Source organism: Astyanax mexicanus, chromosome 3, assembly GCF_023375975.1.
Source record: "Astyanax mexicanus isolate ESR-SI-001 chromosome 3, AstMex3_surface, whole genome shotgun sequence".
Taxonomy (NCBI): domain Eukaryota; kingdom Metazoa; phylum Chordata; class Actinopteri; order Characiformes; family Acestrorhamphidae; genus Astyanax; species Astyanax mexicanus.
Genome location: NC_064410.1, coordinates 36,040,124 through 36,057,121, shown reverse-complemented (window position 1 = coordinate 36,057,121; position 16,998 = coordinate 36,040,124). Strand labels below are relative to the sequence as shown.

The following is a 16,998-nucleotide window of genomic DNA, read 5'->3' as shown; positions in this document are numbered from 1 at the left end:
TATTCTATAAGTGAAATGAAAATGCTTATTTAATTAATCAAATGACAGTAATAACGTTTCTTGGCTTAACTTTTCTTTTACTACTTTTCCTTCCTTCTTCTTCCTATCTTTCTACCTCCTACCAATTAATGAAGATAAATGACTCACAGTTACAGAAGGCCAAAAAGCTGTTCCCTTATAACCCCCCTACTACCAAAGAAGGCCTCTTCATGCGCCAGCTGTTTGAGAAGCATTACCCCGGGTGCTGTGAATGGACCACCCACTACTGGATGCCCCGCTGGATTAAAGCTACTGACCCCTCCGCCAGAACCCTGTCCATCTACAAACCAGAAAAGAACCAGTAGCCAGGCAGATTTAGTCAACAGACTGAACGCAGAACCATTTTACAATATTGTTTTTTTTCTTTTTTTCATGATTTTTGTCATGTCAATAAAAAACAGCTGCGTTCCAAAGTGTAGGCTGCAGGTCAGGTCGGTTGTTGGTACGACGTTCCTATAAAGATTCCTTATTAGCATAACGAGGCTAATGAGGATGCGGAGTAACATCACGAGAAAGGTTCCCATCTTAAACTTTAAACTTTTTAAACAACAAGCTTATGTAGTATGAAAAACTAAATTATATTTTACGCTTGATTACATTTAATTATATGTATGAAATCTTTAATTAATCAATAATGTTACATTTTGTAAGTTTACAAAATTCAATGGTATGTGGAAAAAAAATCTGTTTAAAATGAAATCAGTTTCCAGCATTATAAATACACTAATACCTATGGAGGTTTTGCATGTGGGACATCTGAGATTTTTCTTTTCTCTCATTGTTTTTCTGAGGCCATTTTTAATTTACCAAAACCAAAGTAGACTGAATGTGGTGTTATATTCCTACATAAGCACATTTCTGATATAGCTTGAGCTGCCTAATACTGCCATAGCTTTACTAAGTTTTACTAAGAATATAATGGTCATTGTATACTTGAAAAACCTGCTTAATTTTTCTACATTTGATATGTAGCCTTTTAAAATTTACTGCCCCTAAAGCTCATTATTCAGTTACCACATTTTTTCTGTGTCAGAAATGTAAAATGGAATTTAAACAGGATTTTAAGGGCAAAACAGTTTCAAAGAATGCACTTGCAGTTTATAGTAAACATAATATCTCGCTACATGAGCTGAATGTGGACCAAAAATCATTCAGTGTCTGTGTTCCATCTGAGTTTAGATGTAAACATTTCCACATTCCCAGTACCGGATTATAAGGCGCGCTATCAATGAACGTCTATTTTTATACACAAGCCACACTGAATTATAAGGTGCATTAAGCGACACTAGTAAGGAACAGGGGTGTTTCCCATTTAATTCAGCCGGTCTCGCTGTTGGGTGGAGTAAAGCTAAGATTAAAAAACTGTAATTCTTAAAAAAAAAAAAAAAGAATAATATTTTAAATTTAAAGTGCTGGATGTTAATCTACACAGATTTCTCTCCTGTAAACTGTTTATTTGGGTGAGTAATGCACTTCTGCTTATTTACAGTAAACTCTGTTTTTTTAGATTTCCACTAAGGCTGAGTGCAGCACCTGATCATGAGGAGCACTGACAATTTTGGCCGTAACACAAGAGTTGTGACAAAAACAGCCGTGATAAACTTCTGACTCTTTAGCAAACTCTTCCCAAAAAAAATTAAATAATGTAGATTTATTTAAATGTGTAACTGGAGCACAGACAACTTGGATGAAGTCATTCCCAGCAGCAACGTCTAACGTCCAATATAAATTAAATGCTTCATAAGCAACAAACTAGAGCTGACTGTGTTTCCTTATATAAGCAACTGATGGTTAAAAACCAGTGGACACAGTACATTTCAGATATTCAACTCAGTCTAGTTCTGGTAAATGATGATAATGTCTGGATCTTTTGTGCAAATTAATTTGTTTATAGTGCTCCTTTCCCACGTGTGCTATGGGGACAGGGCTTTAAAGCGCAACTCTAATAAGGTAGAAGGGATCCATTTAGGTGTCAGTCATTGTCTAAGTGGAACTCCTTTGTCAGTTGTTTTTAGCTTCAACACATTTTAACTTATAATGACCTTGGTAACATGCTGGTAAGTTAAATTGAGTGTGTTTGCTCAGGAAACACAGAATATGCAGATTGTGTTTTTTAGGAACCTCTTTAGCAGAGAAATACTTTAATATATGTTTACGTCTGGCATTCCTGTAGCATACAGGCTTAACTATTTGGATCTCCATTTAAAATGTTGTGAAGTTCATAACTAGGCTTAGCTCTTGTCTGGGAAACTGCCTCAGTGTCGAAAACTATGTTCTAAATGTTCTGAAGCTTAAGCATTTAATATTGCAATTGGTGTTTTGAATCAGTGGGATTTCATCCTGTTTTATGGGAAACATATAAATACTTGTTTAAACGGACTAATAATACACTACAAGTGAAAAAAAAAGTGCTTCCCACTGCTGACAACTTTTATGGAAATGCTGATTTCATTTTACAGCAGGACTTGGCACCAATATTATATAAGACCAATACCAACTGGTGTAATAATATAAAAAAATTCTAAAACATTGACACTTGGGATTTCGTTGGATGTAATCCGCAATCAACAACAATAAAAGAAATTAACACTTAAAATAGATCACTGTGTAATGTGTCATATTTTCAACTGAATTACTAAAATAAAATATATGAAAATATTATATGATATTCCATTTTTTGATGAACTAGTACAGATTTATGTAAAACAAAAACAAAACTGAAATAATGTGTATAGAATGTATGCAAAAAATTTTTTTTGCCCTATGGCTCTTTTACTATTATGGCTAATCGTAATGCTAATAATGTAAGGAGTATGATTGTTAAATGTAACAAATGCTACTTTGCCTTAAATGTCCTCTAATAAGTACACTGGCAGTTTTAAAGTATTGCTTATATAATTATTCTGGTTCTGCATATAAACAAATAGAAAGATCCTTCACATACCTTTAGCAGAGCTGCTAAACATCAGTGTATGACAACATGAACACCTGAGCATTTTTTTTCCTGCAGTGTATTGCTATGCACATAAATATGCCATTTCCTTATTGATGTACAGTGAGTCCAAGAAGTATTTGATCCCTTGCAGATTTTCTTTTTAATATTCTGTCTCTCCATGTAAGAATACATCTACCATTAAAAGTATAGAATGATCATGTCTTTATTAGTGGGCCAACGAAGAAAATCAGCAAGGGATCAAATACTTCTTGGACTCACTGTATGTGTTGTTCAAAAACAGTCTGTCACAAAAAATACATTATTTTTGATGTTTTGACCCCTTTTACACATGGTCACTTCATGTGACTGGTAAACTATATTGCCACAAGTATTCGTTCACCCATCCAAATAATTGAAATCAGTTTCCAAATACTTCCATGGCCACAGGTGTATAAAATCAAGCACTTGCCAAATGTCAGGGCTGGTTTAGCAGGTGCTGTGGTTCTCAGTGTGCAGATCTTCAAACTTAATTTGACTTTAAGATTAGCTTATTTTTGGCAATATAGTGTATCTGGATTGAATCCTACTTTTGTACAAATCCAATCTGTTTGCTGTCTGGGACAGAATATGCAAATGTTTGGTGTTTCGGTTTGTACTGGGAGGAGTTTGGGTTGTTAAATGTGTTTGGAGAGGCTGGTGGGTTTACTCCATGTGATGATGGCAGATGCCTGGCCACATCACCAGTACTGATGGGGACATTAATCAAACATTTAGGTGTGTAAATATTCAAAAGCAGTGGCAGATGCTGGTCTTTCAAGGAGGGGAAGCTCAATTTCAGCCTCCATTTTAACATATGTCCTTTTATTTATACGTTAACTCTACTCTCCCTGAGATGTTTTTTTTTTTTTGTAAACAAAAGGCATTATTTTCAAGTTTTCACTACACAACAAAAAGGTACCCATTCTTTGCATCGAACAATTACATAAAAACGATGCTATGAAATGAATAAACATAAAAGGATCTGTAAAAAAAAAAAACATGCAAAATCTTCAAAGTTGGTAAAGGAAAAAAATGCAGGTAAATTTATTTCCTTTTTGAACAGTTTTAATATCCTTGAATAATCCCTTTAATATTTTTAATTATTTTTAATGATAACACAATACTTACTACTGGTCCCTGTTATGTATTTATGTCCTGAGATGGTTTCATCAAGAGGCATGGCCAACAGAACATTTAACAAATAAAATGTTCTGTTGGCCATATAAATGGATGGATGGATGGATGCATGGATACTTTACCTGTTACTTTCCCCCACCTTTTTACACCAAATTAATCTGAGCAGTTGGACTGCCCTGCTGTTTAACTCTTACGTTTTTCCTTGTAAGGAAGACTATCAAATGGCTTCTCCGAAATCCGGTCCACAACATTAAAACTGTCTGACATTATGTGCAGCTTGCACTGGCGCGAGGCTAGTGTGAAGTGTGTCCGTCTGTGAGTGCTTTGTGACGGGCTCAGCAGACTGAAACTGCGATAGAAAAGAGTTATAGAAGGCAGAAAGACTGAAAGAATATACGGATTAGGAAAGTCTCCGGTCAACTAAGAACAGAATGAAAATGCTCCCAGCGCGCATGTTTACACCCAAAGATCGCTGATTCGCTCATTAAGCTGTCAATCAAAAAGGGACTCCGCCTCAGACAGGTCATCCGATCATCATGCAGAAGCTGAGCGTCCGGGCCGGCCGAGGCCAGCCCACTGCCCCATAGACCCCCAGAGACGCTGAGCGTCCGATGGGCGGGACAAAGCCCAGCATTTATCCAATGACTCGTCTAGTTTCGCCGCGCGCTTTGCTCCGCTATTGTAGTCTGTGGACGCTCAGCGTCCGCACTGTTTAAAGCAGTGCTGTGAAGCTGCGGGAATGAGTGAGAGGAAAGCCGCGTCGTTACCAGTGATAAGAAGCTGATTCTAAGTTCAGCGAGTTGTAGCGCATATTTAATCAGTGACATGTACATACAACAGTTTTTTAACAGTCGGCTGGTACAGGTGATTTATACCTAACTTTTCCAGCAGAGCAGCTGTGTTGACGAATCTTGAGAAAAAGGACAAGCCTCAACAAGTAAAGTGGACGGAGTAGTGTGAGTCAGCATTCAAGGATTTGAAGCAGTGTTTGTGTTCAGAACCAGTATTCAGCAGCCCAGACTTTGAAATGCCCTTTGTGGTGCAAACCGAGGCATCCGGGAGCAGCTTGGGGGCAGTGATGCTCCAAGATGGGCCGGAGGATTTGACACCAGTCTTGTTCATCAGCAATAAAATGTTTCCTAGAGAAATTAACTATTCTATTGTGGAGAAAGAAGTGCTAGCAGTCAAATGGGCCCTAGATTTGCTAAAATATTATCTTTTTAACAAAGACTTTACTCTGGAAACAGATCATAGAGCACTGCAGTGGATGGAGTTTTAAATGTGTAAATACTTGTCATCTAGGGACATGTCCAAAGATCTGTATGTAATAATGTCAGCATTGTGGTATGACCCAATTGAGTAAGAGGCGGAGCTACACATATAAAAAGGGCAGGTAGAGGCACTTGTGGGGGAGGTCTAGAAAGGGAAGCCATTTTATGTCATCCATGCAGCTGGGGCTAGTGATGGGAAGATACCTCAACACAAACTGTGTTGACACTGTATTGACACTGTGTTGGTCACTCAATATTGACCCCTGCAGTAGTTTTAACATCATTGCAGGTAAACAAAATGAAAAGTTGGAAAAGCTTACTGAAAACACATCAACTTGTGAAATATTTAATCAACATTTGTTTACTGAAAATATCATCTCATCATTTTAAATTTAATTTGCTCAATTTGTTTGAGTTCAGTTATACTTAAGAGTCTAAAATTAGTTTAAAACCTTATGTAAATGCTAAACTTACTTTCTAAAATATAGCAAATTTGTCTAATAAAATTCAGCTAAAATGTGCAACTTTATGTATGGATTTTCATTAATGAAAGTGTGATAATAATGACAAAAAAGACAATAAAATGCATCAATTTCTGTATTTTTATTTAGGAACAAAATGTTTGAAGTGTCTTATCTCCAGGTTGATTTCTCCGTTTAGATAAAGTTAAGAAGTTCTCTTGGCTGAGAAAAAACTATTTTACAGGGTACAGATGAAGACGATGTGCATAAATATCTAAGTGCAAGTAGATAAAGGTGTGGTTGTCTTATTGCCTTATTAAAGCAAATTGTTAAATAAACAATTTTTAATTTAAACATTTTAATTTTATTTGAAAATTTTTGACACAACTGGGGTACTCACACCAGTATCTGCCAATTCTACATTGTCATGCCGAGCTCTATAATGCCTCAGCATTGATGAAGTGCTCTTGTTGATGTATGAAAGAAAAAAATCTGCTACATGTCGACACAATTTGGCATGGCACATCCAAACGATACACTTCCTGTATCGGTCACCTGATTTTTGTTCAAAGCAATACACGTATCAATACGGGGTGTCACTACCCGATCTGTGCCCCCTGCCCGATTTGTGCCGCACATGCGCACTGCAAACTGAGCGAGATAAGCAGGGGCATAGATCGGGTAGGTGTATCTCCGCCCACACTGTCGTAAACAGTTTGTACACCGTGGTGTCAGAATTAAGGGTTTTAAGTTTTACAGAGCTGTTAATAGTACATTTTCATTAAATTCAGCTTTCACACCATCCTGCAACAAAGGAACGGGCAAGGAAAGTGAGTGTGTGTGTGTGTGTTGAGAGGGATGGGGGTTCGCTCTCATTCTTTCTCTGAGAGTAAAATCAAATTATTAATAATTATTAAAAAATATTATTAATTATAAATTATTTTCTGGTTGATGTTTGTATTTTCTTTGTAATTTATCTCCCACTCTGTCTAGATTACAGAAAGATAAACTAATAAAATGTGAAGTACTACAAGTCTCCCTGAAGCTGCAGGAGTCTCCCGCATTTCGGTAGTGGCTCCCTGATGCCCGTGAGTCATATATAATCTCCCGGAATTCAGATCGAGTGCCCCAAACGCGCACACAGGCGACAGACTTTTTTTCTCTAATCGCGTGTGGGAAGGAGAGAGAGAAAACAGAGAGGGTTCTGATTGGCCTGTTCTCTGCAAAGAGTCTGTGAGACAGTTTTTAGTATGGGCGGGCAGTGTTTTTCCCCCCTCCTGGACTGGATTTGTTCAGCGAGTGAGAGAAAGCAGATCATGGCGGAGGCAATATTAATAATTATTGTAATATGATATGAAATGTTTTTGATGATGTGCAATTTTTTTGTGATATTGTAACTGTCAATTTTTGTCAAATAACGGCTTTTTTCAAAAAAAAAAAAAAAAAAGGAAAGCAGAGGCAGGGTCTTCCAAAAAGAAAAAAGCTCAAACTCATTTAATTTCACCTCTGAATACTCTAAATGTAATTTAAAAAAACGTAAAATTTATTAATATAAAAGTAAAGCTTCGTTATCCATTGGTGTGTGTGCGCAAGTTTTTTGTTTGTTTGTTTTTTTTGACGGGGGTAACCTCCCTGAAATCAACTTTTGCAACTTGGGATGTCTGCTTCCGTGTCTAAGCGTTTTTTTCCCTATGAGAAAAATGAATGGGCTTTTCAAAAACTGGCCTCTATCACATTCTGTGGTAAATAAATATGTTCAGAACCCTGTACGTTTTATTTTGTGTAAATTTACCTCCTAAATATCACTGGATCCTCTGAATTTCGAGATCGTTTAAGGGGAGTAATCAGAAAAATGTTTACTTTAAGTTAATGCTTAACTGACATCACAGCACAGCGGCTGGAAAATGACCCGGACTGGATTCTGCACAACACCAGTGACCTCCCATCAGAAAGCATTTTGGATTATTATGCTTCTTCCCAGAGGATCATTAAAGCATTTAAACAGGTGAAAACTCTTTCAGTAATGTTGAGCACTGTAGTCTGTGTTAGAGCTTTAAAAGGCAGCGCTTCACTGCAGGTTTAATATTTAATTACGGTCATTAGTTTATACCAGAGACTGTAAAAAAAGAAACATGGACACTGCGTCACCGTTCCCATTCATTCAATGAAAATTAAGTCAAAATCTTCCGCCATGTTGCCGATCCTGAAACCCGAATTTGCGCAGTAGAGACCAGAGGAGGGAGAAAGATTGTGGAGAGCAACCTACTCATTTAAATAACACCGCCCCCGAGGGCTGCCTCGTGGTCACAGACTGTAGAGTGGAGCGGAGCTGACGGTCTGTTATTGGTCCCGCCCATAACCAGCCATTTTACAATAACCACACCTTTTTTGAATAGAGCTGAATAACGTTTTTAAAAACGAGTTCTGTGGGAATATAAAAAAATACAATATAAGCAGAGGTTACACTAGCTGCTGCATTTAAATAATGGAGGTAGAATTACAGTATATTAGAAAAAAACGTGATTGAAAGTTGTCTGTTTTGCCATTGAAACCTATGGGGATGGGTGGGGTTACACAGCTTTCTGAACAGCAGGGGGCGCCCGACCTGTAGTGGCTTCACTTTTGAGAGACGATGCTCAGCTGATCAGAGTTATGTTACTCAACTCTGATTAGGTTAAACCCAGCTGAAGCGCGCTCACGGTTACCTACAAACAGGCATTCTCAATGGAGCGCTGAAAGAGGGATTGACCATGAAAATGAATGAGGGAAAGCACAAGGCATCATATTTCACCCCTATTAAGCAGGAAATATTAATATCTGTGTATGCAAAGTATTAAATCATAGTGTGAAATCATATTCAGGCATAAAAGCAGCAAAGCAAAGGGAGTCAGTTTGGGCAAAAATAGCTGACACTCAATGCGTGAGTTAACATAAAAATTAAAAATTCACAACAATGCACTTAGTTAAAAAACATGGAAAATATTTTAATTGTTGTTTAATGTAATTGTTTAGTTGTAATTATTATTAAACATTTTTATTTGTCTTAACTTGTACACTTTTCTTCTTGTTTAAATTAATTTAGGTGTGGGATTAAAGTGGGATTAAACACACATGGCAGCAAGTGAAAATGAAATATAAAAAACAGTCCACAGTGGTATGACTTTGTACACAACTACCTAATATTGTTACTTTTATCAAGCTTAGTTTGCCCTACAGTTGATTATGGTTTTGTAGCTAATAGGAAAAAGGCTGAGGTAAGAAAAACAGGAGGGGTGCCACCACCGCCACCTTTTACCCGGGCAGAGGAGCTGGCACTTTCACAGAACAATGGGAGGCCCATCACTCATGGAATCATGAATGGAGGAGAAAATAAGTTTGTGTAATGTGTTAAATATTAGTCCTTTATTTTTTTTTAAGTAGTAAATTTATGATCAGTACTTGTATATTAATGATGTGGAAGCATTTTGTGTTTACATAATCCCCTTCATTTAAGGCAGGTGCTTTAATTGGAACGTGGGTTCCATCCATGCATCCAATGACTCTTGGAAATCCTGAAATGTTATTTGAATAATATAATTATTTATTTATTTATTTATTTTATAAATATAATTTTGCAGAGCTACTTATCTTCCACTTCCCATTTTTCTGATAATTTTGTAATCTTTGTTATAAAGACAACCCTGCAATTCTGTGGAATTCCTCTTTAATGTTCATTAAAGGCTTATGCCCAGGAACACCACAAAACTGGACAACAACTGTGTTAAAGTTAGACATACTTTAAAAGGCTGATCCACGATGTGGGATATTTTAAATGTGTGGTTTTAAAATATTGTTTAGGTATAACATTGACTGCGAGGAAAAACGGTAACGTCAACTAAAAACACATCTAATCTGGGTCTAATTACTCGTTCAGGACGGAGAGCTCTGCGAATAATTTGCGCTTCAATATCAACTGGATCTGTTTGCATGAAAAAAGTGACAGTAACCCTGAGTTCGGTGTAAGCGCTTCAGAGCGTAAGTTGCTATAGTAACTGACTACGGTTCTCTCTAAGATTGGTTTCTGAAACGGAAAACTCTGAGTTTCCGTTAACTCAGAGATTACTTACCCGGTTTTGTCACTTAACCTTGACAAAACCGGGTAAGTAAACTCTGAGTTAATGAAAACTCAGGATTTTCCGTTCCAGAATCCGAGCTTAGAGAGAACCTGAGTCAGTTACTATAGCAACTTACGCTCTGAAGCTAACCTGCTCGCTGGCAGGTTAATTTACACCGAACTCAGGGTTACTTTTCTCATGCAAAGCGGATGCAGTTGATATTGAAGCGCAAATTATTCGCACGTTACCATTTTTCCTCGCTGTCAATTTTATACCTAAACAATATTTTAAAGCCACACATTTAAAATATCACGCATCGTGGATACACGATGCATCTTTGCAGACTTGCGCTCTGTTTCTTTGCCAATGGGTCTTTTTTGTACAATGCAGGAGACGCTGAACACATGCAAGGCAACTGTATGTTGATCAGTCCGCAAAGTATGCCTAGTGTAACGGTGGTTTTACATGTATTGTACTACTGCGCATGTGCGCCAGAGCTGTGTTCTCTCTATGAAGACGGTGAGCTAGCTGTAGTATGGCCTCCGGTCTGATGTACCTACTCTAAGCTATCTGGACAGTAATGGGGAGATGCGTTGGTGCTTATGTACTATTAAACCCGTCTTCTACCCCGCATGGAGTGTGTCCTGTGTGTGTGCCTCGAGGGAAGTCAGGACTAAGTGTGTTTTCTCTGCTAGCTCCTCCACCACACGCGCTTTCACCCATTACACTAGCATTAAAACAGTTGTGTTCCCTGGGCATAAGCCTATAATGAACATTAAAGAGGAATTCCACAGAATTGCAGGTTTGTCTTTATAACAAAAAATACAAAATTATCAGACAAATGGGAAGTAAAAGATGAATAGCTCTGCAAATTTTTAGATTTTATGGTTTCCAAGAGTAATTGGATGCATGGATGGAACCCACATTCCAATTAAAGCACCTGCCAAAAATGAAGGGGTTATGTAAACAGCAAATCCTTCCACAGCATTAATATACTAGTATTGATCATAAATTTACTACTTTTTAAAAAACAAAAAGGACTAATATTTAATACATTACAAAAACATGTTTTCTCCTCTATTAAGATTATATGTGATGCTATCAACTAATGTTGAAGCCAAATGGCCAGGCTCTGTACAAGTTGCAAGGATTTTTCGAGAGTCTGCACTATACAGTAAATTTGATCAGGCCTATGTTTTTGATTTATTTATTTCCTGAAGAAAAAATGCCAACAAGTGAATTTTCTTGTCCTTATTCTTGGTAAAAACAGATATATACACTCACAGCAACTACTCCCACCTTTAATTTATATTCCAGCAACTCAATTTCCAGTCTTGTCTGTTTTATTTGCTGTTTTATGTGTTCCTTTTGTAGATACCACTTCTAAATTTGTTTTTTTTTAGGTGAACCTAGTATAAATCTTTAACAGCCATCTTGAAAGAAAGAGACAAAAAATACCATGTTATGCTCAAATAAATAGCTTTGTGTTCAGAATAGTTTGATATTTGTTGAGACATAAGCATTTTCACTGTTCCAAGCTGAGCTTTGGAGGTGGATGGTTCCTTATCAGATTCCTGATAATCAGTCACATTCCGTTATAGGACAGTCACACAAATTACTATGTTTAATCAAATGATATATTATGATCAACATAATTAACATACTGTAATACTGTACCTCCATAGGCCTCCCAGGATCCTCCCATTCTGAGGCAGAAGAGATTGTTTCATCATCATCCTGAATTTAGATTTTTTTTGTTAAACACTGATATTTATTCACATCAAGTAAGATTTGGGAACATTAAGATAACTTACAACTGTATGAGGCTCATTTAATTGCATCATTTTAGTAGCATTAAACATGTAAAGAATATCAATGCAGTTCACAGTTTATGAACTATAAACTAATAATGAACATGCCTTTAACATGCCTTTTAATGAGGTGTGTCCTGGGGGGTTGATGGCTCAGATGAGCTCCCTCCAGTGATTCCATGAGTGATGGGCCTCCTACTGTTCTGTGAAAGTGCCAGCTCCTCTGCCTGAATAAAAGGTGACGGTGGTGCCCCCCCTCCTGTTTTTCCTACCTCAGCATTTTTCCTATTAGCTACAAAACCATAATCAACTGTAGGGCAAACTAAGCTTGATAAAAGTAAAAACATTAAGTAGTTGTGTACAAGTCATACCACTTTGGACTATGTTTTTATATTTCATCTTCACTTGCTGCCATGTGCGTTTAATCCCACTTGGATTACACCTAGGTTCATTTAAAAAAAGAAAAGGGTACAAATCAAGACAAATAAAATGTTTAAATAATAATGACAACTTAACAATTAAATTAAACAACCATTTTTTCCATGTCTTTTCACTAAGTGTATTGTTATGAGTTTTTAATTTTTATTTTAACTCACACATTGACTCTGTCAGCTATTTTTGCCCAAGCTGACTCATTTGCTTTGCTGCTGAATTGCTTTTAGGTCTGAATAAGATTTTATACTCTGCATACGCAGACATTAATATTTCCAGCTCAATAGGGGTGCTTTCCCTCATTCATTTTCATTGTCATCCTGTTTCAGCTCTCCGTCGAGAATGCCTGTTTGTAGGTAGCCGTGAACGCGCTTCAGCTGGGTTTAACCTAATCAGAGTTGAGAATCCTTACTGATCAGCTGCTGTGGAACTGAAAACTCTGAGTATGACGCGGTGAGGTAAGTCAACTCGGAGTTCAGGGTTAGGTTTGTGTACTATTAGGCTTTACTGTAGCATTGCAACGCACTCAGAAGGGAGACACTGGGTGTAGCATTAACTCTCAACTTTTATTAACACCGCTCCACTCTCTACATTGTACATACACATACAGGTACGTTCCTCAACTATGTCCCACCAGATACCTGTACTATGTATTGGTTCCCATGCTCTCAGTACAGTTTGGAGTTTGTTGAACCCGCTTTCTGGAATACCCCCCGGGTATTCACAAGCGAAAGCACAGGTGTGTCCGCCGGTTCTACACCCTTTCTCTGCGTGGTACGTTCAGACCGGGAGAGCAGGCTAAACAGGTAATAATGTTATTAAAGGTATGATTACACAGGGATTTTGAGGTGATGGAGGTTAGCTCTATTATCTATCTATTATCTAGCAATGGCTGATAAAAAAAGCAAACAGTGAAGAATGAGAAGTATTGGATGAGCAGCAAGTGTGTATTTTTAGGCTCCATCATTTTATTTTAGATATTTGGGTTAAAGGTGTGTTGAAAGGCGTCATAGTTTTGTAACCTGTGGATCAATGTGTTTTAAAAAGCACTAAAACAAGTGAAATAACAGATTTTAAAACTGATAAATGATCAGTTAACCTTAAAAAGTAAGTGTAAAAAATATTATCAAAAGATATGCCCAAACGGAATAAGAGTAAAACTATCAAATGCTTTTAAGACATGGTTGCATTGCATGAATTTGTAAAGCAGCCCTGTTCGTAACCTGATACAGATACATGTTATAGCTGTTTAAAGGAGAAAGCACCTTTAACCTGAATAATTAGAACTGAATAATTAGAACTGAGCTGTTATATCAGAGAAATTCAGAAAATTCAAATTAGGCACACAATGAAGCTTGAGATAATGTAGGGTGTGAAGGATACACCCGGTGCATCCTTCGTTTTTGAGGAAAAGATGTATGCTAAAGGGTGCAGCCAAAACCACGACTATGTTTTAGCCGAGATGCGCTTAGCAAGTGAGGAGGGCAAAATCATGGAACAAGAGAATGTTGAGACCCTGCCACAGGCCCTGCTGGTCAGCCAGATAAGATTGAGATCAAACTGAATGACAACACAAAGGCGCAAAGGCGACCGTCAAAATAAGAGTCAGTAGATGCTAATAAATTAGCCATGAAAGGGGTTATTGAAGATGTTGTTCGGCTGAAGAAACAATTAGTAACGCAACAGAAAGAAGTCGCAGCCCTGCACGAATCTTGCCTGGAGCATACGAGATACAAGTGGAGATGGCCCTGCAGATAAATGGACTTCCAGAAAGAGAGGGGGAAAACATCAGAGAAGAGGTGATTTGGATTTTGACCAAGATTATCCTCTCCTCAACTGACCAACTTCAAAACAAAGTGGATATAGTTCACAGACTGGGTCAGAAAAACAAAGCCGACAGACCAAGACAGGTTATCTTACAGTTTGCAATGAGAACTGTCCGTGATCAAGTTTGGAAAATGCAAAAAAAAAGTCTGTAATGAGATGAAAATTCACTTCAGGGAGGACTTCTGTAAAGAGGACCGTGAAGCTAAAGACTTATCTTCGGGATGGATGTGCAATCATTGACAGTTGGCGGGTCACAGGATAAGCAGGTTTCGTCCTCTACCTACCTGCCGTAGGTCAAATTTGAGTGAAATCAGCTATAATTTAATTATAGCCCATATACGGTCCTAAGAGATACTGGGGTTTAAAATTTATTGTGCTATCTGGCTGACTGATCTAAAAATGGCAGTGGACAGACTCATTGAAGTTTTAAGTTGTATTTTTTGCCGTACAAATGGTCAGTGAGCTTTTTTGACTGTTGGAAGTGAAGAGTTACTGTTTATTTTACCTTGGGTGTATTGACAAATATCTTTCAATTATGATTACTTATCTTAGTATCTATAATTACATAATCATTGTGTGAAACCTTGTATTTTATATGCATTAACCAATACTCACATTGTATTTGATCATTTTTATTACTCACAGTGTATTTTATACACATTTATATAGAAGATTAACCAATACTCACAATATATTCTTTACACATATAGATAAACATTGTTTGATCAGGCATGTGACTAACACAGACTTTATTATGACAAATTAACCCACATGATACATAAGGCATTTACTAACACATTAACATATAACATATGAAATCTATTGTGTGACTTGCGTAGCTCATGCTTGAAGCATTTCGATCACTGCATGACCCTAACTAACGGTCATCAACTCGACTGGTACACTCGGTACGAGACTACATTTCTACAGAGGAGGCTTTTAGATCAAAGCGGCCTTCTGTGTGTGGGGGTACCTGCAGCGGCTTCAAAGAGGGGGGTGACGCACACTCACACAGATAGTGCCACGATGTTCCATTCTGGAAGAACACAGTCAAGGCCAAACAGACACGTGAAACTTGAGTACTAACACGTGAAATTATGCATACTAACATGAGATGATTTTAGCAACGCCTCATCAGCAGGTTTCACGTCATTTTGGGTATAAACATGGAGTCAGATCAGAGGGGGGTCAGAACTTATACTGGGACGGCTGTTAGACGGTCTTTCATGTGTGGGTTCTCCTGAATATTCAGTACTTTGTAATAAATACTTGGTTTGCTTTCAACTTCACTCCACCTGTCTGCGACTCTCTATCAAACGAACACGTAGGGGAGTTGTACCCCGGACGAGAGGTGGGTGTTGACTTTTCTACAACAGAAGTAACATGGTTTCAAAAAAACGTTGTGAACGCACTCAATTTACTTTGTCTTTTTCTTTGTTATCGTTAACTGTTAGAGGCTCAAGGAATAGCACAAAGCGCAAGGCAATATTTATTTTTTGCAATGAGCAAACCTGTTTTTTTCTACAAGAAACACTTTCTATTAAAACTGATGTCAGTATTTGGAAATCGCTGTGGGGCAGCCGCGACATACTCTTTTCTCATGGATCATCACATTCAGCTGGCGTGGCAATTTTATTTAACCGGCTGAATGGCAAAGTTATTGATCAAAAGAGTGATACTGAGGGTCATTGGATTATGGATCATTGAAGCTGATGATCATAGATACCTTCTAGTGAATATTTATGGTTTTAATAATCGTGTTAAAAATAAAAAGATAATTTCTACCATGATTGATGAACGGAAGTATGTGTATGTAACAGACAAAGTTATTGCTGCAGGCGATTTTAATATTGTTCCTGACGAATGGCTAGATAGAGGGCCTAATCATTTTAATACTCATTCATTCAATCCTTTGATATCAGATTTTTCCAAATCACTTAGCCTTGTTGACATAAACACAACCCTGATAAAAAAGCAATACACATGGACTAACTCTATTAGGCAAACTCAATGCTCTAGATTAGATTTTTGGTTAATATCAAAATACTTAGTTCCCTTGACCCTTGATTGTGATATTTCTTTTTCTCCCCTTACATATCATTGTGTCATTACTCTCTCCATTTTGATGAAAGATCAGTTACCTCAACCCAGGGTTATTCAACAGTAAATGATTGAAAAGCAAGTCTTTCTGTGTCAGGATTTTATTATTAATTAAGGAGATCCAACTTCATGAAGGTTTCTCACCAGTAAATAAATGGGAGTGGTTTAAGTACAATGTTAGAATAATTAGTTTTCAAGAAGGCAGGAAATTGGCTAATTCTAAAAAAAAAAAACAGCAAATTGATATTATATCCAAAAATTCATTTTCTTTGTAGCCTTAAAGATTTAAATGATGCCCATATTTTAGAACTCCATCAACTGCAGTTAAAGTTAGACCAGATTTATATAGAAAAGGCAAAAGGGGCTTTTGTCTGTTCAAGGCCAAGATGGATTGAGGATGGTGAGGAAAATTCATCGCACTTCTTTAATTTGGAAAATCATAGACAGACTAAGAAGCTCATGAATAAACTATATGTTAATAATTGCCTTTTTGAAGATCAGGATACTATCGAAAATCAGATTCTTACTTTCTACAAATCTCTTTATAATTCTAGTTTTTCCAATGAAAATACTGTTGAATTTGTGCTTCTGATTAAGGTTCCGAAAATAGATGGAAACTTTCAAGCATTAACTGAGGCTGAACTAATATTTTCTGAGCTGGACACTTCTATCTCACAGATGCCTAATGGGAAGTCTCCAGGACCATATGGTTTAACTACTGAATTTTTAAAACACTTCTGGTCAGAAATTAGAACTTTGATATTTGAGGCTTTTAAAGAACTTAAAAAATGTCAAATTTCCACAAACTTTACACCACATAACTCTATATATTGGAATATCAGGGCTATTAAT

General features: G+C 37.2%; 1 protein-coding gene across 9 annotated transcripts in view; it reads left to right on the top strand.

The window, feature by feature from the left end:
- LOC111190432 (asparagine synthetase [glutamine-hydrolyzing]-like) overlaps positions 1–16,998 on the top strand; it is a 146,035-nt gene that overhangs the window by 69,694 nt on the left and 59,343 nt on the right. For 3 of the 9 annotated variants that reach the window (XM_049476440.1, XM_049476434.1, XM_049476439.1), the window contains exon 12: positions 135–2,639. The exons of the other annotated variants lie outside the window; for them this stretch is intronic. In XM_049476440.1, the coding sequence (XP_049332397.1) occupies positions 135–344 (210 nt within the window). In that variant the 3' untranslated portion in view covers positions 345–2,639. Of the gene's footprint in view, positions 1–134; positions 2,640–16,998 lie in introns of those variants that run through there. 9 annotated transcript variants of the gene reach the window in all.